This window comes from Embiotoca jacksoni, unplaced genomic scaffold (assembly GCF_022577435.1).
Source record: "Embiotoca jacksoni isolate LCO1_2020_lvr unplaced genomic scaffold, fEmbJac1.0.p SCAF_13, whole genome shotgun sequence".
NCBI lineage: Eukaryota > Metazoa > Chordata > Actinopteri > Embiotocidae > Embiotoca > Embiotoca jacksoni.
Window position 1 is genome coordinate 16,633,512 of NW_027185263.1, and position 24,405 is coordinate 16,657,916.

The 24,405-nt window shown below is 44.7% G+C and overlaps 2 protein-coding genes across 2 annotated transcripts; one reads left to right on the plus strand and one right to left on the minus strand.

The window, feature by feature from the left end:
• The first annotated feature begins 826 nt into the window (after positions 1-826).
• On the plus strand, positions 827-12,727 carry zswim7 (zinc finger, SWIM-type containing 7). The gene is made up of 5 exons (XM_069146969.1): positions 827-1,025; positions 2,784-2,805; positions 3,619-3,721; positions 10,046-10,150; positions 12,473-12,727. The coding sequence occupies exons 1-5, from the start codon at positions 950-952 to the stop codon at positions 12,581-12,583; spliced, it is 417 nt and encodes a 138-aa protein (XP_069003070.1). The 5' UTR covers positions 827-949; the 3' UTR covers positions 12,584-12,727.
• Positions 12,728-13,764: 1,037 nt separating this feature from the next.
• adora2b (adenosine A2b receptor) lies at positions 13,765-24,133 on the minus strand. The gene is made up of 3 exons (XM_069146968.1): positions 23,929-24,133; positions 23,298-23,765; positions 13,765-15,638 (listed from the first exon to the last, which is right to left on the minus strand). Exons 2-3 carry the CDS (start codon positions 23,615-23,617, stop codon positions 14,903-14,905), a joined length of 1,056 nt encoding a protein of 351 aa, XP_069003069.1. The 5' UTR covers positions 23,618-23,765; positions 23,929-24,133; the 3' UTR covers positions 13,765-14,902.
• Positions 24,134-24,405: the final 272 nt, after the last annotated feature.

The window sequence follows — 24,405 nt, forward strand, 5'->3', positions numbered from 1 at the left end:
ATTTCATTTTTGATTTGTGCACTGGTAATAATTTAAGCTGCTGAGGTGTACAGTAAAGCTTCCATTTCATTTTTATTTTTGAAATGAATCTGAATCTGATACAAAATTAAAACAAGGAATTCATGGTTTGTTTGAAAAAATGTTAAATTCAAACTATCCCTTGCAAGTTTGCAAGATGAGACATTAATAATGATTCTCAGACTTAAACTAAAGGTGATTTAGGCAGAGATGTTAATTGAATCACTGTTAATGCGCAGAAAATGTGAAAAGACAAATGAAAACGATCACGTCGGCGCTCGGTGTGGGAAAAGGTTCATTTAAAATACAGATTTCTACTGAAGTCAGACTGATATTTTAATCCATACATTTAAACATGAGCCATAAGTAAAGTCAGCTGCTCATAAATATTGTGCTTTACTTTACAAAAGACCTGTCTGCATATTTTATGTGCTCAGTGAAGATGAAGGCCTTCTGTTCATGATGGGCTAAAGAAGCTTGAAGCAGAGAGTCACAGGACCAGACTGTTCAGAGCCTTCAGCTGAGACCGACTGTGTACGCTATTGTACAATAGACTTTGTTTCAGACACAGTTATTATAAAACATAGTGACTGCTTTCCATGCAGGTGTGCCATTGTGAGAGCTCTGATATAGGTCTGCTTCATAAGCAGATATTTTATATCAGGAAAACCACAGGTTTAATAATGACCTGTTTCCCCTCAAGTGTTGGACTGTATTGATGACGTAGTATTCAGGATCCTGGGAGGGGAACACCTCGGTGAGATGGAGCAAGTGCTACTGGTCGTAGCTGTGCTTTTGGTGCTGTAACGTGTCCGTGTCTGCAGTGAACCTTTATTTTGGAAGGAAAACACAACTCCGGAAGTCGTAATATTTTGGTCCAAGCTTATTGGCTGGAGAAGTTGAAGACTTCCTGAAACTAAACGGTCTGAACATGCCTTCATTTCTACCTGCAGTGGCTGAACAACTTTTCCGAGATATCCAGAAAGCGTACGAGGAAACGTCTCAAAGTAAGACGACACTAACAAAGGGAAATATATTTTAATAAACGACATTTCGGCCGGTGATAGTTTTCACGTAAGTGTAGCTGTAGCAACACGAGCTAACAGCTGGCAGAAAGTGACTTTCTGAGCGCACTTCACGTTAAAATCTCTCTTTTCAGGAAGAACTACTTACATTTCTGCTTCCAATAAAAGAAAAAAGTGCCGCTTTTAATACGCTCCGCTGTAACGTTAATGTAGTGTTTGATATTTGTTTGCTCCTAGGTGTTACAGCGACGTAGTTTAATATCCGGGCTGTAGGGGGCGCTGCAGGAGCACGTTTCAACTCCAGTAGTTTTCCCAGACTTGTGTTATTATTGACTTGTCCAGGTTTACACTGCTGAGCAGACAAGACTTTTTTCCTCAGCAGATATTTTGACCTCTCGTGTTTCGAAAAGCTCAGATGGCACAATAACAACGACGAGCACTGGTTATGTCCTATTCACGTGTTTCAATGCGACACAACAGAAGCAGCTGAGTGGATTTGAGTCACCACAGATTTCATTATTCACACCTGTGCTATTCACGCTGCCTCACTGGGACACTCAGGTGCAGCTCACCCATTGTTTGTTAGTAGTATTTCTATTCATACTAACATCAAGAAGAAATTTCCCCTCGGGGATTAATAAAGTGTATAAAAAAATAAAATAAAATAAATCAACACCAACGACTGCAATTCACACGTCAACAACTTCATAACCGGGTTTCCCACCTCAGTTATTAGTTACACACAACACAGTCGTCCCTGATCACTTCTTATCTGACAGGGTTATGAAATAAGGGAATGTTATGCCAATAAAGACTTACAACAAAGTCAAGTCAAGTTGTTTATATTGTCCATACTACAGGATTGCACCCTGCCACGCCCTTTATCCCAATGTTGTCCACTGTATGCCTTCATAGCCTTCATTACCAGAACACTAACATTCATTTACTGCGGTTTCTTAAATGGCCAAACTACAGCACACGCTTCTATTTATTGCTGTGGCCTCCCGGGTTAAGTGGGTTTATTCTTTTTACTGCAGTAACATCTGTGCAAGTTAGAGAGTTGGCACCGAGCCTGTCTGAGGTATTGCCTGGCCCGAGGCCATCTGAACACTTTTTAAAAACGTTTTTTTTACCTGTATTATCTGAGACAATCATGAGACGTAAACTCTCTCCTCCGTAACCATCAAGTCTGTCGCTGCTGCAGGAGACAGAAAACTTGTCAAATATATAATCCATAAGAAGCAATCCCACAGTTTTATTTAAGTTCGGGTTGTTGTTTTTTTCCTACGATTTTTATCACTTTCACAGCTATCAGTGTTGAGTGAGAAAATAAATTCCACTTAAACTCTCCTGTATGTGTAAAGCTCTTTACCATCAGTAATTGCACTCATCAGGTAAATATGTGGTGTTTTTTATTTTGTTTTTTTGATTAACATCCTGTGTAACAGTAGTTAAAATGAAAACATCAGGCTCTCATTATATAATTATCTCATCACCAGTTCTCCAGTGGCTAATAATTTATTTTTTTAAGGAAGCACACAGTTAACCTAAACGAGTTAATGTTTGTCTTTATCCAAACAAATTCCCAACTGTGTAACTGCATGTTAGTGTATGTAAATGTGTCAGTGAGTTCTCCGACAGAAACTCTCTGCAGACTCTGATGTTTCTGTGAAACTTCGTATTTAAGTTTAATTTCTGTTAAATTTGTGGAATTAAGTTTTAAATGTTTTCTTTTTGCAGTTCCCAATGACCTGCTAATTGCGTAAGTGTACATTTCTTATTAAATATCACATTTCCTTACATCAGCTCTGCCACCAGTTACATCGTTTTGCTTTCACTCACTGTTTTTCTCACTTTAAAACTGCCAGTAAAAGCAGTCATCTGAGTCGAGATGTCCGGTCTGCACATGGCTGAGTCTGAGTGGGTGTGAAGAGCAGACATCACACTGAGGGGGACGACAGATGCTTTTTCACAGTCTGGATTTGCCCAAAGTGACACAGCACTGAGACACAGTGTTGTGACACTGCTGTGTGTCTTCACGCAGGCATTTCCTAACATGTTTTTTATTACGGAGAGTGAAGGGGTGCTGCCTGTCTGCATCAACGCGGCCACATCCTGTGAGTTAGGCAGGCAGCTTTTGGTTTTGGGGCTCATCACACTCATGCCCATTACTAATGCACGGATTCAAAGAGCAGTTTGTCTATGTATAACAAGTACATGTCTTTTATCTGCAAAAATCGGGCTGGAGCTGTCGACGATTTCATGTGTTGATTATTCTTTTGATAATTTTTTTCACTGAATCGTTTGGTCTTTTAATCTTGGAAAAAAAAAACTGTGCCACCAGTTTGAAACCCAAAGACAAATTCAGTAATTTCTTAAATTTGAGAATAAAATAAAATAAAATAAAATATTTAGTATTTCTGTCTAAAGAATGACTTTGCTTTGCTGACGTTGCAGCTCCACACGTCACATTTTCACGTTGCCATGTATACAATCGCTTCAGTAAAAGTACAACACACGTCGTGGGTGTCTTGATGTCTTTCCCTCGACTCGTTTACTGCCTCATGTCTTCCAGGCTGAAGTTCGTCTTCGGGTCTTGTGCGCTTCCGGCTCTGGACTTGGTCGACCAGCGTGCCGTCACCTGTCTGTCTTCTCCCAGCGGACGCAGGATCTTCCAGGTCTGTTTCTGTCAGCACACTTTCTTTACATTCAGTAGTCTCACTTCCAAAGATTTCATCCTACAAAATGACTGATTTGTGAAGTAACATCCAATCACTGCCACAAAGACAGTTTTCCACAGCAGAGCCGTTTACAACATGTATGAGATACAGAACTATTGTATTTATTCAAAGTATTTGTGTTCCTCTAAATCCAACTGTTACGTGTCTGGATTTTTCACCTGAGTAACAAGTTTTATCTTTACATAATGTCAAACATTTTATAACCAAGAAAGAGCAGGTTTATTTAAGTACATTTAATACAAGACATCAAGACGACATTAGAATTACATTTAAAAGATAATAAATAACTAGCAAGCAAATAAATAAGTAAAGATTAGTTAATTAATTGAAAAGCCACAGGAAGCAATGAATATTTCCAGCCATGATTTAAATGAGCTGACAGTTTACGCTGACTTCAGGTATTCAGGGAGCTTGTTACATGTGGAAAGTATAGAAAGTAAAAGCTGCTTCACCCTGCTGGGTTTTTAAAGGGACCGGAGTTGGTGTGAAAGAAAAGTGTGACAGACGGTGTTTTGGATAAAGTATTTGTAGTTTCCATTTGTTCTGTTAGATACCGTTAAATATAATCCAGTAGTGAAGTCCTGACGTGTGTGTGACATTTTATAGTTGTATAAAAGAGGCACTGAGCAGTGGATTATTACAGCGACCCTCGAGGATACAATAGAAGATGTTATCTCATTACACCTGAACAGATGTGTCATCACAAACCTCAGAAACACGACCTGTCTCAGTATTTCCTGCATTTAATGAAGTGAGCTCTTAAAAGTTCTTAAAAAAACAAAAAACATTTCACAAATAAAGAATATTATCAACTGATACGAATGAGTTCATAGAAGAAGGACTGCTATTACTCTGAAATCTGTCCTGAGTCACGCTGTCCTCGACGTTAAAGTTCGACCTCAATAGGATGCAGCATTACTTGTGGTGGGAGAAACAAAGTAGTCCAGTCAGGTTGTGGTCATTGTGCCCCAAATTTCCTGTAAACTCCTTCAGGCTCTTATAAAAATAGTTTTATGAAAGGAACCAAAAAATACAATGCAGCTAAATAAAGACGGATTTTGTTCTGCTGGAACACTTTCAACTGTGGAGTCTCAGTCGTCTCACCTCGTTCCCCTCGAGGCTGCGTGACGTCTGTTGTTCAGGGGTACATACAGGAAATGATTAATGTAATCGTCTTTACATGCTTCGATGCTCTCGCACTGGTCTGTAACTCTACGAGCATTTTATTTCTCGTTGAGGTTTTGATGTTTTCTTGTCTGTTCTTGAGCTGCGATGAATAATCAATGAGGTCGGTTTTAATGCACTTCTCTCATGAAATACAAAGTCATTATGGTGTCAGTTAAATTCCCTTCATCTGATCAGTATTCTGGTGGTTCTTCTGAAAATCATTTCATAATTCATTATACATCAGGCCTAAAACAGAAGCATGTTTGGGGGCGTGTCTGGTTTGATTGACATGTTCTCGGGTTCAGTCGCTCCTCCTCAGCTCGTCCAAATATGGTCACTTCTGCTTCCCAAAAAATGAATTAAAAAAAAGATGGCGCTGATCAAAATGTCAGACAAGAGGCTTCAAAGAAGCAGTTCACAAACCAGCGGGTGACATCCCAGTTGGTCACACATTTCTCCCTCTCTGCTCTGAAACATCTCAGTTTATCACTCAGGCTGTCACTCAATCACAGCTGTAGATTAATCATTGGTAAACAACCCTTAAAGGAACAGTTCAACATTTTGGGGAACACACTGCGGTCTGTGCCATATGATAACTACATAGAGCTACAACCAGCAGCTGATTAGCTTAGCTTAGCATTAAAACTAGGAACCGGGGATCGATTTCAGCACGTTGAAGTGTTCAGAAGATCGCTGTTCACCCTGTCTGTTGAATCTATGATAACAGCAATCTGAAAATTGATGCAGAATATTTCGGTAACCACCCAAATATTCAGAAATGCACAAACAAGCATTTTAGAGTGTAATGAGAAAGTATTTAATCGAGTTGATGGGATATATTGAGCATTTTATGGATAACTGTGAGAGCCAATCAAACCTGTCGTAGTTGAACACAGACTTCTCTTTACAAAGTAAAGCACACGGCTTCAAAGAAAGGTTTTACAACATAAACTTTATGCTGATAATAGTGTTGCTCTGTGATCTTCACAGCTCTGTTGTATGTTTTAACAGTTAGCGATGCATCAAGTGGATATAAATGGTCTCTCAAAGTCTCGCTGCAAATACTGAGCTCACGTTGTCGTCCGACTGGTTTAAATCTGATGCCGAGTTGCTCAGTAGGCAGCCGATGGAAAAGTCTGTCCACATAATTGTCTGAAACCAGAAGATGGCTGGCGTCGCATTAAGATATCATTTAGCTTCTGGCTAAATGTAATGACAGATCTCTGGCTTCTAAGAAATAAAACGTGGACCAAAGTGTATGAAGATGCCTCTGTGAGGGTCAAAGGTCATGACAGCCAGGTCAGGTTGGACTTGTGTGTCTTTGCTCCGGTCGGCCGTGTTTGTGCAGCATGTTACTGTGAGTTAGAAGAATGATGTTAAAGCTCTGAAAGTGAGTTTTAGAAATAAAACTCCCCTTGTAATTATTCACCTATTTGTCAAGAGTTCATCCTGTAAGACGGGAAGAGGAGGAGAGCAGATGTCTCCCAGCAGATCATAAAAGTCACCTAATCGGAGACATTACTATGAAATGTGTATCCTGGCAGCAGAGACACTTTTGTTAACTACTCTGTACGAGACGCTGAGATAGAAGTTGATAAATTAATAAATTCAGCCGTTTTTGTCATTTCCCGTTAATATATTTTTTCCATTCGAGTTGCTCATGTTGTCGTGGTTGTTTGCTCTCAGAAGGAAGGAATAACTCATGAAAACTTGGCATTTCACTGCAGGAACTTTTCCCCACATCTCGTTGTAAATGTGCAATGACCTTTTCGTAAGGAACTTACACCTGCTGGGAAACAGAAGTCATGAGTGGTGTGTTGTCACATTACTAAAACTCCAAATGCATAAACAGGAAAAGGACTGATAAGAGCATCATTATTTATTAAAGGTCCCATGGTGTATAAATTCAGATTTCCCATTTCTATTTTAATTATAAAGGTGTTATAAATACTGTTAAAGTGTCAAAATGCTCAGTCAACAGAGAAATACATACAGGCTGCATTTCATGTCATCCCACTTTCCAACCTTTTATGTGGACGAAAACACAGAGCGGCCGTTCTGTCTCAGAGCTACAAAGCACGAACACCATGGAAATCCTGTGATTGGCCTGGATGTGCGTCACTCAGGAAACAGGCAGCCAATCAGAAGAGAGGATCACTGATATCAATGCACCTTAAAAACACAGACACAAACGGCCTGTTGCTGCCAGCCTGGTGTTACCAGATCTAAATTCACTGTGAAAACGGCTCTTTCCACTTTCAACTGAGGAGCGTTCCCACTCGTTGCATCTGAATGTGTCTCGGCTTCATCTTGAAACCGGGACGTGTTCGGTAGGGAAGCTCAGAGAGGAGATGGAAAACTATATTAAGGATGATTTTGGTACTGAAAACCACAAAAGTCTGGAAATAAAAAGACAGGAAAATTAAAATATGGGACCTTTAATCTGCCAATAAAACAGCAGCAAGTCTTTTCATTTGAGAGGCTGGAACAGGAAAATCTATCGTCTGTCACAGATCGTTTTTCTGTATCTGTCAACTCATTGAATGATTAATCAACTGATCGTTGCAGCTTTAAGCATGAACTGTCTGAATTGTCCCTCTTTTGTGCAACTAAATATTGAGGTTTCTGGTTCTTATTTGGGTTTTTGAGCTGTTGGTTGCAGTTCAGATTTTAACAACATTTTAAAGAGAAAATAAACTGATTTATCCAAAAGAAAAGAAAAAGAAGAATCTACTGATTTTCCTATAAAAAGCAAACAATAATGACTTTGATTTCGGTGAAAGAAAAAATGAAAGCTTGAAGCACGCTTCTGTTGGCTATCAAGATGGTAAAACTCCCTGTTTTGATATCTTCAGGTTCATTGGACATTGTAGCTGCAGGACGCTCCGGAAAAGAAATGACCAGCTCGCGTTCGACGCAGCTGAACGGATACCGTTTGCCAAAAGAGCGCGAGTTAGTTTGTCCAACGATTCTCCTGAGTGGAGTCCAAAGCAAAGTCTACGTGGTGTTTTTTAGTGCTTCAAGTCAGCACACGTGAGACTCCGTTTGCTGTTGAAACGCTGGTGAATTAAACTAGAAGCAGCAGATCATTGTTGGTCGGTGTTGATCGGTGATGCAGATAAACAGACTGTGGCTGAGTATCTCGGTGACATTCCCAGAGCCTTAAATGTCCCTGAAGCCCTTTTTGTAGAGGGCTGTCCAAACTCCGGCCCATCCGGCTCTCCGTGTCTTTCCCAGAAGTATTCCCGTGAGAGCCAGCGTTTCAGGCCGAGCCGGAGCCAGAACTCTGTTCAGTCTTTAACTCTCACCGTTCACTGTAGTGTTTGCTGCTGTAAGCCTGGACGCCTGCCAGCTAGAGGAAGCCCGCAGTTTGTTGTGTGTTTTGATCATATTAGGTGCCAGCTTTGCGGTGTGAGCCTCAGCAGAGCCACATTATCTGGGATACCAGCAGGAAGAAGCCCGAGTGTGAGCTGGTTTTCAATAATCTCTGCTCTTTAGAAACTTTAGCAGCTCTTGGCTCGGTCGCTGGCTCAGTTTTACTGCCTCGATCCCCATCAGGGTGTGCACGGTGCTTAAAGTCCATGTAATTGTCTCCTTTGTACCTTATTTATAATGAAGTGTCACTTTGAACAAATGAGGTGTTTTTAGTTTTGTAGGTCATAGAGGAAGGTAATTTATCGAAGCTCTGGAGAATAATGGCGCCTCCTCCGCCATCTTGGGACGCATTACTTATTGTGACGTGTCAAGCTAATCTGCCGACTTAATGTCCTCTTGTGTCATGCGCATGAGGACGAGCCTTAAATCACTGTCGGCGGCTGGGGGGGGGCGCAGACAGGAGGTTGTGTCAGCCGAGGCCATTAAACATCCGTACGTTTAAAAATGCATCGTTTCTACCTCATCTCCTCCAGATAACTCTGGAAGCAACCTCACCTTCACCCAAAGAACTTCCTGTCTGTCCCACAGATGGAACATGTGAGAGTCCACATCCTTTATTCCTGTAAACTCACAGGATCATATTTAGCTCAGACAGCTCTGACATTTTACAGGCAGATAAGTGGATCTGAATGGAGGGTTTAGCCCCCCTCCCCCCTCACTCCCCCCCGCCCTCACCACACACACACACACACACACACACACACACACGCGCACACACACCACACCACACCACACCCTCACTTTTACAGATTGAGTGGTCGGTGGTCATCGAGCCCTCAAACTGGCCTCCAAACGGGGTGATATAAGAATGTTTTGGAAACTGAAGCAGCAGAACATAAAAGATGGTCCATAAAATAAATAATAACACTATTTTTGGTAACCTGGAAGTCTCGCTTTGGATGATAAAACTATTTCTGGTTTAAACAGACTGAATGAAGTCCTGTTTGTGAGCATTAACAGCTGATTCTCTGAGATACACTATCTCATACTGTATATTTCTATACATTTATTAATCAAATTCCATGAGGCTTAAAAATATTAATTAATAATCAACAACAAGTGGTGTCCCATTTCCTTATTTTGGAGATTTTAAGCCCTACCACTTGTAGTCTGAAGGCCACCCAGCATGCACTCCTGAACGAGGGCCACCGGATGGGGAATGAAGATTGGACCTTACAGCTGGGCTGCATCTCGTGACTGCTGCTCTAATGTGTGAACAGTTTGTTTTCACACACGAAGCAGCTGCAGGGCTTCTCTGCAGATGACATCATCACTGATCTGAGACAAAGTTTCAGAGATTATATGAAAAAAAAACAACAACTCCCAAGAAGTTTATCAGCGTCAGAGCTACAATGGTTGTTTAAGGCTGTCGATGGACACAGATGAGAAAAAGATTCTTGGAAAATAAGTTCATGTTCTCCCTGTTCTGATTCTCAGAGCTCATGTCTGGACTCGTTGAGGCACATTGGAGATGTTTCCTCACGGCCCCTCGGCTGCCGACACAAACAGCACTGTGATCGCAGTCTGTGTATAATCGTTCAAAAAAGTCCAGCGCGCACACACACACACACACACACACACACACACACACACACACACACACACACACACACACACTCTGCCAGGTATTCAAATGTGCTTTGCATGAATCTGTTGCAGGTAATGGGAGGCTCGGGGCGGCTGTACACCTGCTTCCTGTCCTGTCACTACTGCCCGTGCCCGGCCTTCGCCTACACCGTGCTGCGCAGGAACGAAGGCCTGCTGGTGAGCTTCATGCAAACTGTCACAAACGTTGTGCTACACACAGTATCACGTGTTACTTTCATCTGTTTCTGGATTCACAAATAGAGGGAGGACGGGTGTCACAAAATGTGCGAATCCTAAAATAACATTTTAAATATATTGCTAAATAGCACCTTATTCTGAAATCAGATCAGGCTTTTCATATGACTGGTCATGACTGGACCTCTTTGATTGGCCGATAAAAGCTTCAGATGCTCCGATTCAAACTGCTGCACCCGAAATCTCCAGGTGGACACCGTGCAAGTCTAAAGAGTCTCTGTTTTTCTACGAAAGACTTTTCTATGTTTTACAACACAGCAGCAGGTACGATTCAAACAAAGACATGACTTTGAACTCAGGACGATTTAGTGGCCAACATCGTGGAGGTTCTGATGTCGCCAGCAGGTATTCAGGCAAAGCTGTCTGAGGACGGTGACGCTTCTTCAAACTCTGTTTTTTATGAGAAGACTAAAAGTCTAAAGACATATTTATTAACTGATGTTATTGGTCCTGAAATATCACCGGCTTTGTTTTTAATAAAGATTAAACAGATGTTTGTATCTCAGGTGGGTTCGGTACGCAGATATATTTGCGTTTGTGCATTTGTGACATGAAAACTCCCCAAATGCCTCGAGATGGAAGATGTTGTTTTCAATATGTATTTATTTTACGTTTAGGAGTGACAGTTGTGTTGGTTTAATAAAGATCTGTACAAGCAGCTGTGTTTTTAACGCCCTATTTGAGATTACATCTTGGGGCCTGATTTACTAACAATGTAAAATCACACGCAAACTTCACACCACCCGCAAAAAAATGTCCCGTCTGATCTACTAACGACGTGCAGCGAGGATCGCGTCTTTCAAATGTTCAATTTAACACACGTTGTCCATTTTGCGTGTTTGCCTGCATGCTTATGTAACATTGGCCGTTTCTGCTTGAGGGTGCAAAATACTGGGAAGGAACATTCAAATAGAACAATTTAGCACCCGCAACGATATTTACTGGAAGTAGAAATAAGAGAAGTGATTGTTGTGTATTTTAGTACGACTGAAGATGTTAATCAGGTGTGAACATCTGGAGAGACAGCTGCTCTTATTGTGGTGAGAAGAAGACGCAGGAAACTAAATAAAAAAATAAATAAAAGAAAAACATCCTGAAGACCTACGTGTGCATCATAAGTCCTGCAGGGCTGAACTCACATTTCAGGACAGAGAAGTATATTTTTGATTTCGACTTTATTAATCCCACAGTGGGGAAATGTAGTCGTCACAGCAGCATAGAAACACAAAAAGGTGCACACAATAAGAACGAATACGTGTACAATAAAATAAGAAAGAAAATAAGAGCAATGAATAAATACAGCTTGGGATGAATGGAAAGTGTCAGGTGCTATGAAATGAAACGAAACGAAACACGGCGCAGCGTTATTTTAGGGTGGTGTCGAATAGTCTGACAGTCGTATTTACACAGAGAAGAAACTCCTCTCAGCCTTTTTGTTGACTTGTCAGTCAAGTGTGTATCCCAGAACACCGGAGACAAAGCGCTCGGTGAAACGTGCGCGACAGATGTCTCGTGGTCAGGTCGTGTCTTTCTCTGGTCACCGGCGAACGACCTCCGCTCCTCCTCCGACCGTCGGGCGGACTCGTCTCCCCGGAGGACGCTGCTATAATCAGTGTGAGAAACGGAGGCGAGCAGCAAAACATTCACAGACTCAGAAAAACTCCGCTCCGACTTTTTCCAGCTTGTTGGATGAAGCTGGAGTCGAGTGTGTTGTGGTCAAAAGCAGACGACACTCCGGAGAGGCGGAGAGCGTGATCACGAGTCGGTCCGACGACATGAAGGAGATCCGCTCATAAACGGTCCGCCCGAACCGCAGCACCTCACTGTCCTTTGGAGTCGTTTATATAAAACACAGCGTGAGTGTGGAAATGCTGCGAGCAGGCGGCTGAAAACAAGCCGATGATTAACGAGTTAATACTGATAATAATGTGCGTGTTCAGAGATGTGATACAGAGCCGCTCGTCACTCATCAACACAATCAACCCGGGGTCACTTATTTATCACACAAACATCCATTTGGGAAATAAAATGCACTCAACTTTTTTTTTTTTTCTTTCTTTCATTCATGTAGATGTCTATAATTTGATTTGTTTAACACTCCTTAATGAAGATTATTCAGCAGAGCGGCTCGACTGTTTACGGTGGATTTAAATTACTGGTGTCATCACAGCTTTGTGTCCGCGTCATTAGTCGCTCTGAATGCAGGAGTTCATGTGATGAATCGCGCCTCTGTTTTTCTCGCAGTGCAAACACATCCTGGCCGTCTACCTGTGTCGGGCCACGGCCGTGACTCAGCAGGAGAGCGTGTCCGATCAGCAGATGTCCACGCTGCTCAGCGGGACGACAGCGCCATGACGACTGGTGGGAGACACACAGAGGGACAAGGCGCCCACGTTGGACACGGACAGCTTGGATCAGCACAGAGAGGACACGGTCACAGTTCCTACTCTGTCGGCCAGTTTGTCTCTCGGAAAGACAACAGATGTTGCTTTATTTATTTATTCTTTTTAATCTGTTGCCAAGGAAATGGCATCTGTTCATTGAGGACATGCAGGTTTATTTTTAGCATCTTTGGATCTGAAGCGTCATCAGAGACATTTTAAAAGCACAAACAATGTTTCCGCTGTGTTGTAAATGTGACTGCTAAGACGTGAGGAATAAAGACGGGCCTTTAACAATATAAACAGCCTTTATTAACAAAATAATTCACCGTACATACAGATTGCATCATGTTAAATAGCAGTAAGAGTTTAAAGAGAAGAACGGCTGCTGGAAAAGTCGAACATCAGTTGGATGTTTGTCCTGATTAGTAACGACACCCGACAGGAATGAAAGGCAGGAATGTTGAACCACGTCAGCTCGTTATCGTCCTTTAAAACCCAAAAGAAGGCAATAGTTTGACATTAATCGATAGATCGTAGAAAGCCGGAAAGCTACAGTACTTGTTTTTTTTTGTTTTACAACGAAGACAATAACACAAGGTTACATTGCAGTTACAGTGCAGATGTCTCCATTGGAATGTACTAAAGCGTTGTCTCACTCCGGTGGTGTAGCCCTTGAAGTCAGAGGTGGTGCACTGGACACGAACGAAGGGAGGCGGTGGAGCACGTGAAGCACACCGAACAGGACAGGCCGTAAAACCTCAGTGCAATGTTTTCATCAGTGTAGTGATTGATGGCTGTCAGGGTTGGTTTTTAATGACAAAAGACACTCCGAACAAATCTCTGCTCCTCCGATTGAATTCAACCGGAACTTTTCCGGGATTTAAAGCTCACGTCAACCTCCACGGAGAAAAGACAGGAAAAAAGGAGGCGGAGCATCGGGCCTGAAAAGCAGCGTCGCCTCACTGGGACCGTGGAGGGAGGGTTAAGACTCGGCCTCCTTAGTGTTGCCTGGTTCACTCAGTTTGTCGTCGATGTTTGCGAACACGGAGGAGCGTCGAGCGGTCACTCAGAAATCACAAAGACAAATAGGTCCTCCGTGAAGCTCAACCCTAAACAACGTGTTGTTTTCAGTCGGTGACTCGCGGAGGACTGACTGCACTGACGGGGCCTCAGGATCCCAGCTGAGACTGTCGGGGGGGGGGGGGGGGGGGGGGCATCAGCTGGGACTCCTTAAGGCCAGCGACATTCATCTGCACCCAACTGAACCCGAGCGTTACGTAAGCCGAAGCCGGGATGAGGAGGAGCGTCGATGTAAATGTGCAGATCTCTCCGTGAACAATCAGCGAATCACTTTCCTTCTTCCTGAGGTTTCAAGACAAAAGGAAACGAGCTCCGCCGCGGGTTGGTTTAGATGAACGACGGCCGATTCAAATCGCCGTGTTCATGCAGGACAAACGAACGGACTTCCCGTGGATCTCGGCCACGCGGGGTCACGCGATGAGTCCGTGACCTCCGAGGCTGCGAGAGATGATCCATCATGGTGGAAATGAGTATTTTTTTTTTTTTTTCCTCTCGTTTATTTTTGCTGCTCTCTTGACTTCGTTCTTTCCGACATGCAGGACGGTGCACACGGTGCCGAGGTCCTCCACCTGCACACGCACAGCGGCGGCCACAAACACCGGCACTTCGTTGAGCAGCAGACGACACTGGAAACATTTCTACTATACAAAGGTTTTGTTTTCCGTCTCTAATTTTGGATCCTGACATGAAGAGTTCCTCTTCTCCCCGTGATGGATTCACTTTAAAGAAGACGACTACCACCACTACTACCACTACTACTACTACTACTACCACTACTACCACTACTACTACTACTACTACTACTACTACTACTGTACCTTTAGGGTCCACGAGTACAGATCGAGCCACACATCGTTTTAATCTGTACATTCTCAAAAACAAGGTCTTATAATAAATAAATTATGAAACACGGGCACTTAATGTTGACAATATAAAATATAGCGGGGCGAAGAAGAGGAGTGTTTGAATGACGAAGAGCATTTTAAGTTTGGATCCTGTTCACGGTCCTACAAATCCAGTTAGCTTCTTACAACTCAAGATCCTTCACGACACAAACGTTACGCAAGACGTGACTCGACGCGTCACTGCTTTCAGTTCATAAATAAATGTCCACATACTGGATGCGGTAGGCGTCTTCCTCACTTCACACCCTTGTTCTGTAAACATGGAAAAACCTCGGTTAAAACCGCCGGCGACGTAAAGTGGCGTCCTATAGCAGAGGGTCGATGGTCATGTGGATCTGGTCTCTGTTGCGTCTGCTGCCGTTGGAGCTCCGGTACAGCTCCTCTTTGCGGCACAGGAAGTGCCGAGTCAGGATCTTTTGGAAGGTGTTCCTGAAGTCCTGGATGCGGTAGGCGTAGATGATGGGGTTGACCGCCGAGTTGGCGTGAGACAGAATGATGGCCACGTACATGACGACCTCCGGCTTCGGCAGCTGCCGGTAGAACAGCGTGCGGCAGTTGAGGATGTGGACGGGCAGCCAGCAGACGGCGAACAGCCCCACGATGATGGAGAGGGACTTGGCGGCCCGGATCTCCTTCTGCAGCAGCCCGTGGTGGTGGTTGTCCCCGTTGCCCACGCACTTCAGCTCGATCTGCCTCAGCTGCTTCCGGGCCACGGTGAAGATCTTCAGGTAGATGCCCAGCATGATGAGCAGCGGCAGCAGCACGCACACAAAGAAGTTGAAGTAGACCATGTAGTGCATGTCCACCACGCTCTCAAAGTAGCACTGCAGCTTGCAGCTCTGCAGCAAGTCCCCGGCGCCCCACGGGGGGGGGCCCGCGGGGCCGCCGCTCGTCCCGTTGCCGGCCTCGGAGCTGCCGTTCCCGCAGCCCGAGTACTTTAAGTTCCACCCGAAGAAGGGGATGAGGCCGATAACAAAGGAGAGGATCCATAAGATAGCGATGATCTCGCGGGCTTTTTTTCCCGTCATCAACTCCTTGTACCTGGAGGAAACACAGCAGAGGTCACCCTCAACGTTTAGTTTTTTAATCAGGATGTTTCAGACCAATGTCACTTTTAAAATAGGAAAAACAAAACAGTGCAAACAGGTGAGAACAAATCATCTTCCGGTTGCTTTTTTTTTTTTTTTATGTGATAATTCAACACCTGCCTCTTCTTATTGTTTTAGGACTTTAAAAAGACTCCGATGTGACGGTCATGAAGACGATCCGAGCAAAACTTCACACTAGAAGTGATGAAATAATCCCTCCACCCTCAGAGGAGGATTTGTGAGTGGGTGTTTGTGCAGTTTGCATCCCATTATTCTGAAGCAGCTACTTTCAGCAACACGGTGGACTCACGGTGAGACGCAGCGCGTTGCAGGAAACCTGGACTTCATTCTTTTTTTTAATGCGTTTTTTTTTTTTTTTTGTCGTGTAAAACAAACAACAACAAAAAGACAGGACATAAGACAGGGAACGAAACATTTGAATGAATAAAATAGCGGAAGTTGAAGCACATTAAAGGGAGAATGGACAGATCAGATTCTCCATCTCGACAGTCGGCAGCCTTGTTTTTGTAAAAAGCCACCAAATTGATTTTGACAACGATGTTCAGGGTTTTTGTTTCAGGCCGTGTTGGATGAAGAAAAATACCCCGCAAAAAGAAATGCAAGGAAATAAACAGAAAAATAAATCTGAATTTGACTAATTAAAGGAACAGCAGAATGTATTTAAAACTACAATAAAGGCTGTTTGTCTCCACCAACCAGACAAGTTGCTGTTTACATCCGTGTCTGTCCAGACTCGTAATATATGTAGACAAGACTTGAAGGGATTTATTAAGCAGAGACGATTCTGATAGAAACTCAAGAGTTGTAGCCGTGACAGTCGACGATGCTTCAAATATGGATGTTGGTGCAACGAAGCTACAAATTCTCAACGGTGGAGGCTTCGCACGTTTTTACCACGACAGCAGGGAAGATTCACACGATCAGCAGTTTCGAAGTCCAAAGATCAGCGTCACCAAGTCATCTGACTAAACGTGAACTATGGTCCCGATCATAACTCTGCTCCTGAGATATGGGACTGTCGTGAGGTCACGGTGACCTTTGACCTCCAAAATCAAATCAGTCCATCTTTGATTCATACGGCACTAATTTGAACTACTTGTTGGATATTATGGGCTAAAACCAGGCTTCATATTTTATAAGCTGCTCATACGGTCTGTATGTATCTACTGCAGCCTCAGATCGATTCAAAAAGTCCACGAAAAGATGAAAATACAGCAATCAGCCAAAAACACAGACAGGTGAAGCATTAAGTACAAAACAACACACAAGCAATAAATCCTCCTTATTATAATAATAATAATATTTATAATGTTCATATTCAGTATTCAGAGAGGAGTCGGTTCATTTTAATGTTAATGTGTTGAGCTGCTGTTTAACTGTGTCGGGTCCGACTGAACGTTCTTCTAATATTTTGTCGACCTAATTCATTTTAATCGGAGGGACAAAATATTAGGAACGCCTCTCAATTGACCCAATACAGGTCAGCTGCAGCATAACTCTCCGATCGTGAAAGTGGAACTTTACGACACTCAGTCAGGCAACACTCGTGTGTTCCTCCGAGCTCGTTCTCATCTTCAGAGTGAAAGCTGCTCCTCTCACTTCCTGCTTCGCTTCAATTCACACAGCAAACACGGCGCTAAATATATAAACGCGTCTCGTACGACCCGCGAGGCCGACTTGTGTGTTCAGATGCTGAGTTTCACACACAAATGTTCTCGTCCTCTCATAGTTTCACCTCCTGTTTTTCAGAGCCTTCGACTGACAAAGCCGCACGTGGACTCGCCGTGTTCCTCGCCGAGCCGCGGCCCGACAGAAATGTGATCTGAGATCGTACGGAGAGCCGCAGCACACGGGCGCCGTGGAGACGCCGGCCGAGTCACGCTCACGTCGCCCCGATCGTCCGCATCATGTGAGCACAGCTGGAGGCAAAATTCACCGTTTCCTCAAAGTGATTCAGGCGAGCGGTCGCATGGTCGTGACTCACACACACACACAGACACACACACAGACAGACAGACAGACAGACAGACAGACACACACAGACAGACAGACACACACACAGACAGACAGACAGACAGACAGACAGACAGACAGAGGCCGGTCTGAGACGAGGTGTCCCAACCGATCCATCTGATCTCTGTCCTGCTGCAGTCACACTATCTGAACTTCGATTGGGACTTTAGCAGCAACACTTTGTTACGATGATCAGTTCTGGATCCTTCTGAAAACACGAGCTGATGGTGGACGTTTAAATATTGATAAATCATTTGTGCTCGTAACAAAACATTTGCCAAGTTATTGTTGATCAATCAACAAAGAACTCCTTATTGTGAAGATTTAACTCCACGTTTAAACATTTTAAAAGGTAGTTTCACTTTCTTTTTTTTTCCAAAGCAACACTCTCCTCTCTGTATTCACACCCCCGTATGTCCTTTTATTATCCTCCTGCTAAGTGAGACAAACATCATAAACTGATACCATGCTAGTGTAAATAATGAATAAATATTATACCGGTGCTGTATATTAATATAACACCAGTGAGCAGAGGTCTCTGTAAAAGTTGAGTTTGTACCGTCACCCTCATAAAGCTTCTGTAGATGTTAATATAATGTTGTCAAAGTGTCGAGCACCTGAGTTTGATTTACGAAGTTCCTCCTCGGTTGGGAGTCAAACGTCTTGACTCCGCCCACATTAAGAAAACGCCCTCCGACTGCAGTGAGAAGCTTCTCCGTTAACTTCACTGAAGACGCTGCGTCGCCCCGATGTGACAAACACGGATGTAACATCTGTTGTACTTCATTTCTGTTGCACCACATTTGATAGTTTTGCAGTTGAAGATTTCTCAACGAGTCATTCACTCTTTAATCTACAGTTTGGGTTCATGATAATTATCCTCCTGATAAGGAACTTTTTATATTTCAGAATTCCCCCGAGTCTGTTGATTTCGGCGTGACGATGCGGCTTCACATCGCATGTGATACGGATTGAAAATGGTTGAAATGTTTTTTTCAGGTGGAAATTAAAAAAAAAAAAAAAAAAAAAAAAGAGGTTAACAAATATTGTCCCGTAATTAACCAAAGGAACCGAACTGCAGCCGCTAACACGGACCGGCGTCGGGCCACAAACAGCCAGCGAGTGAGATAAACAGAGGAAACGCTGCACGTTGTTTCGAAAACCGGTCCGTATTCACACCGAAGCTTCACGTCACTTCCACTGAAGTCGGTTTATCTGGAGCAAACATGAAGAAGTTGAACGACCACATCGTCCAGTTCCAGGTTTCTCCCTGTTTTTGTTGTGATCTGTTCACAGAGATCTACTGAAGGCCAGCATGAACAGAAGCGACGTCCGCCACCAGAAGCTGCTTCGCTGGCTGCTGTTTGTGTCGTTTCCTGAATGTCATGCTGTGTCAGGATTGGAGTTGGTGTCGGACACGCCAGCAGCGTCGCTGCTTTCTGTGTTTGATGACGCAACATGAGGCTGCTGCCGGTGAATGTGCTCGTCAACGGGGGAAAACGCTGGTTCTGGTCTCTGTGGGCTTCATGAAGAACTCTTTTGGTAAAGTAGCTGCTGCCTCGTCCCATTAAGGGCCGTGAGGATGAGCGCGATGAGGAAGGCGCGGGCGCCGCCGCTCGCCACCGACTTCCACGACACGAACAGGAAGTCGAGTGGCGTCGAGGTCCTGTTTCAGCCGGGAGGAATTTGCAAGTGAAAACGAGCCGGCGTCTTTAACGATTAGCCCGGCGGACCTCGCGGCGGAAAACGGCTCCGTGCACGAATAAGTCAGACGTTCATCGGTGAGCGAGCCGAGCCGCCGTCCTGACAGCGAGGTCATGAATAATACAGAGGAGAGGAAGCTTCAGCGCTGGACGGCACGCCACACCTTCCTCTCCACCTTCCTCTCCACCCTCCTCTCCACCTTCCTCTCCACCCTCCTCTCCACCCTCCTCTCCCTCCCACTCTCCGTTCATCACGGCGGGCCGCACAGAGTCCATTTCCCAGAAGGTCCATCTCCCTCTCTGTCTTTCTGTCCTCGGTGGCAGCGAGCGAGCGAGCGAGCGGCCGGCTGAGCGGATTAGTGGCGGCATGACGACAGCACGCTGGCATCTGTCTTTGTTCTGCTGTCTTCCACCCGCTCCGCTCTCCATACATCCTCTCGCTGCTGTCTGGGCTTCTGCCCGCGGGGCTGCTGACCTATGCCGGGCCACACACACACACACACACACACACACACACACACACACACACACACACACACACACACACACACACACACACACACACACACACACACAGGGCCACGCACACAAAACATCCGTTTAAAGCTCCCTACATGATCAAACACCGACGGACAGTTTGACATCTCAGCCGGCTTGTTGCTGCATGTAAACGGAGGCGTGCAGCATTTGCATTGTGAATTGTACGATGTTTCTCTGAAAATAACAACAAGCTGTATAATCTGGTGATTTGAGAGTAAACACAGACTGGAATTTGGACAGATTTGCTTTGACAGAAGAGGGAGACGAGAACAGAAGATCTTCTACACTCTGCTGACTCATCGCTCAACCTGTCAGTAAATATACAAACACAAAACATCCCTTATATTAACCACATGAAACTACACATTCTTTAACATCTGCGTGAGTCCATACAACACTTTGGTTTTTTTGCAAATGAACGCGATGTGATTATTAAAGGAATATTTCAACAATTATATTTGGTGTTATATTATATATTTTTCCCCCTCCAGAATTCGACGATGGCGGTCTCATATCTGAGTTCGGTCTGAAGCTCGAGTCAGAACGGTTTCGCGCCAGCGGGGTGTAGTACAGCCGTCAGTCCACTAGAGGACACCGTGTCCGACCAGATCGTTCCCATTCAGGGGTACAAACGTGATCGAGTCCACGTAAGGAGGAAGTTGATGTTTGGACTGAACAGGAAAAAAAGGACTTTTGCCTTGAAGACGAGGCCACGCGTCTCTCTGACGTGACGTACGCGACCTCACTTGCGTATAATTTACCGATTTTAACCCAAAACACGACCTTTTCCTTAACGTGGTTTTTGCTGCTTAAAACTGAGGCACTTTAGTTTTGACGCGTCGGCGAGGCAAAACGTGACACTGCCATCGTTTCCTCTAGTGGACTCTCAGGTGTGTTACACACTCGGGTGTGCAGGGGTCATATACACCGTATGTTTCTGTTCTTGTACGGACAGCTTGTTCATTATTTCTCTTCAGAGGTGCTGGTAGACAGAAGTTGTCGTCTTCAGACTGAATCAGGTCAGCGGTTTTCTCCCCTTCGACTCCACTAATTTTTCTAGCTGCATACTCAGCAAACAGACGTGGGAGGCATCAAGCTTCTCGTCTAACGCTCAGCAAAAAAGCCAGTCTGTGTATTGTTAGTGACTTTAAACAAGGCCGACTTTGTTGTCAAGTCCGACCCAGAGTCTCTGATTGAAACTGCAAATGATTAATGTCACTTTCTGATACTTTACATTCTCGACAAGCCGCAGCGCTCTCGCTCATGGTTAATCACGACGCTGACGCGCAGTCCTCCACCTCAAACCTTCACAGTGGTTTCACATCAGGCGGCGCTCCATCGCTCTCTTCTCTCCACAGATGATCCCGGGTCATCTCAGGACTCACTGACTCGCTGTATTTATTGTTGCGGATGCTGGATGTCTGCATCTCGGATCATATTTCCCACCATTTTTTCACGTGAGGAAACCATGAATAATAATCAGCTGTTTGAAGTCCAGCCGTCAACAGAGTCGGGCCCAGTTCTTCAGCTCTAACTCTTCCTCATGTTTCTATCATTTTGTCAGGATTTACATGGAGAACGGCAGAACGCCACACCCACCGCCCTCCTACATGTGCTGCAACAAAGGCAAAGAAAGTACCCATTAAAATCCCGGAGCTGAAATCTGTTTAAGTCAGCAGCCTGAGGCCGGATGCTGATCCCATTCCCCGACCGCAGCGAGATGGTCCTGCTGAGGGTGGAGAGGATCCTCTGAGGTCCACGATGTGCTCAAGTTTATCTGAGAGCTTCTCCAGGATGAAGGGACAAAGTAGCCAGAGGGTCTTTTTCTGAGAAATGTGAACGGGGATGGCTGGAGGCTGGAGGAGGGTCTTTGTGTGTGTGTGTGTGTGTGTGTGTGTGTGTGTGGGGGGGGGGGGGGGGGGTTCTGTTATCTCAGGGGACTTCAAACATCTGGCGCTGGTCTTTTCACTTTTACTAAAACCATCTGCAAAAACACTTTTATCTGAGACCTAATGGAGGTCCCATAGGCCTGCAGACCGGCCAAACACAAGCCTGTGGACATGAGCTGAACACACACACACACACACACACACACACACACACACACACACACACACACACACACACACACACACACACAGAGATCTTATTATCACGTGAGGGGGATTGTTTTCAGTGCACACTATGTGTATGAAAATATCTTAAATGTCATGTAGAGAAGTTTTGACAGCACGCTATGAGTGTGTTGCTCTTTTAAAGGCAGGTTCCACGTTGTGTGTGTGTGAGGAGGTGAAACGAGACGTGTTGCGCTTCGGTTTCCATCTGTCGGGGGGGAATTTTACGAGCCGCTCGCTTGGTGGCGAACAACTCATCCCAGACTGGTGTCAAACTGTCCTTTCTAGCCAGCGTTTGAGTCTGATGGAAACAAGAATGCCAAAACCACATCCGGCGGTTAAAAACATTCACTTCTGAAAGAAAGAGAAAGCGACATCTCCAACACGGAGAAACCCCAGAAAAAACACCACCTGCCGACAGACAGCTCCCATCTCGCAACAAAAGCTTGTATTTCTCAATTCCCAGAAATATCAAGCAGCCGCGTGTCGCCCCTGCCGGCGGCTCTTCCGCTTCAGGCGGACGCGCTCAGAAGAGCTCGGTGGCCTTCGCCACGAGGTTCAGCAGAAGTGACACTGTGGCAGCTATCGATCGAGCAGCTGCGCCCGCTCTGCTGTCACATCACACACCAGATCTTTGCATGTTTTTTTATGAGCTGCAGGAGGCTTCGGATGACACGCAGCCAGCATGCTGAGCGTCGTAGATGCAGCAGAAGAGATTACCCAAACACGCAGATGAAGATTTTGTTACAGTCATCACGAAATGAATAAAGGTGGCATTACTAAAACCAGTTTTACATTATAGGGCAAGCACTTTAAGGCATAATCTGTTTGTAACACCAAATTTAAACCCTGTTTAAGAAGAGGGTTTGTCTGATTATCATGTAATATGAACTATCAAACAACAGGAGCCACTGAGCTCTGCTGTAAAGTGAAGGGTCCGGTCACAGAACTCATATTCATCTTCTGTAAAGGGGATACGTGACGGTACCTGCGGGCTTTTTAAGAAAACAGCAGGGAAGTCCCGAGTGTTTCTGCTTATTTAGCACTCAATATGAACAAATGATTAAACAGCATTAAAGTCCTGCTGACAGATGAGGAACAATGATAAGTGAGTTAAAGTGAAGATAAGGATCAAGGTTTCTTCACCCTTCACACTTTCATCACTGATCTGACAGATGGAGAGTCCAGGAAAACAGCTCGGAAGTAGTAGTGAGCACTCACCTCAGAGGAATTTTGACGGCCAGGTATCTGTCAATGGCAATAGCAAGGAGACTAAAAATGGAGCTCTGAGTGAGTACCAAGACAAAACAGGCGAGGAAGAGGCATCCATAAAAGTCCAGGTGTATACCGATGCTGATGGTTATGGCAAAGGGGATGGCGAGGCAACCGACCAGAATATCAGCCACAGCCAGAGACACCAGAAAGTAGTTGGTGGCGTTCTTCAGAGTGGTGTTGATTGCGACAGCCCAGCACACCAGTATGTTGCCGGATATGGAGAGAACAGCAATTACTAATTCAATCACGATGTAGAACGTATTCATCTCAGCTAAAGTGTGTTGAAGGAGGACGAGGACCTGCAGGCTGTGCACAGAGAGGACAACACTGTTTCTAGTCCCAGAGGAGTAAAGACGTTTTTCTGATGTAATCCAGAAGTAATCCACAAGTGAGAGCTGCAGAATCAGCCATCTCCTGAAAGAAAGACAACACGTTTTACTATTTAAAGAAAAAGTTAGAAGCTCACCGTTTCTGCAAAGTTGGCACATATGTAATAGCTGCTCAGTAACCCCTCAGTCCTCCTGCTCGCTGCGTAAATGTGCCATCAGATTTAAAGGCGCTGAACATCTTTGCTCACCTTAATGAACCTGCACATCGTCTCTGGATGTTTTCACATCAGCAGCGACTGATCTGTGGAGCGTTTCAGCGTCATCTGGAGATTCGTATCGCACGCAGTGTCAACCAACTTCCCCCGCAGCAGCAGTTTTGAAGTGGAGGGAGAAACGCAAGAAAAAAAAGGAGGGGGGACTCAAACTCACAGAGAAGCCACGCCCCAACACAGACACACACACACACAAATAGCCCCCACACACGCACAGCGGTTACAAGTACAGTGACCAGGGTGGAATCCCAAGTGAGCGTCACCGTTCCGCCGTGCGTAATTACGCGCCAATGAAACTGCATTCAACCGACGTGTGCACGTGCTTTCAGTTTAATGTAAAGGCCGTTTTGTGTGTACAGCAGGCCGAAATCATAAAGTCCGTGGAGGCAAAATTAAACCTCACACGACTTTACAGTGTTTGGATTTTGTTTACTTAACGCTTCGGGCTGACTC

Coding starts and splice junctions, on each gene's coding strand:
- zswim7 (XM_069146969.1), top strand. CDS start 950: ATGCCTTCATTTCTACCTGCAGTGGCTGAACAACTTTTCCGAGATATC. Junction 3,722..10,045: donor GCGGACGCAGGATCTTCCAG/GTCTGTTTCTGT, acceptor AATCTGTTGCAG/GTAATGGGAGGCTCGGGGCG. Junction 10,151..12,472: donor GCAGGAACGAAGGCCTGCTG/GTGAGCTTCATG, acceptor TTTTTCTCGCAG/TGCAAACACATCCTGGCCGT.
- adora2b (XM_069146968.1), bottom strand. CDS start 23,617: ATGAATACGTTCTACATCGTGATTGAATTAGTAATTGCTGTTCTCTCC. Junction 15,639..23,297: donor GCCGTCAAAATTCCTCTGAG/GTGAGTGCTCAC, acceptor TGTTTCCTCCAG/GTACAAGGAGTTGATGACGG.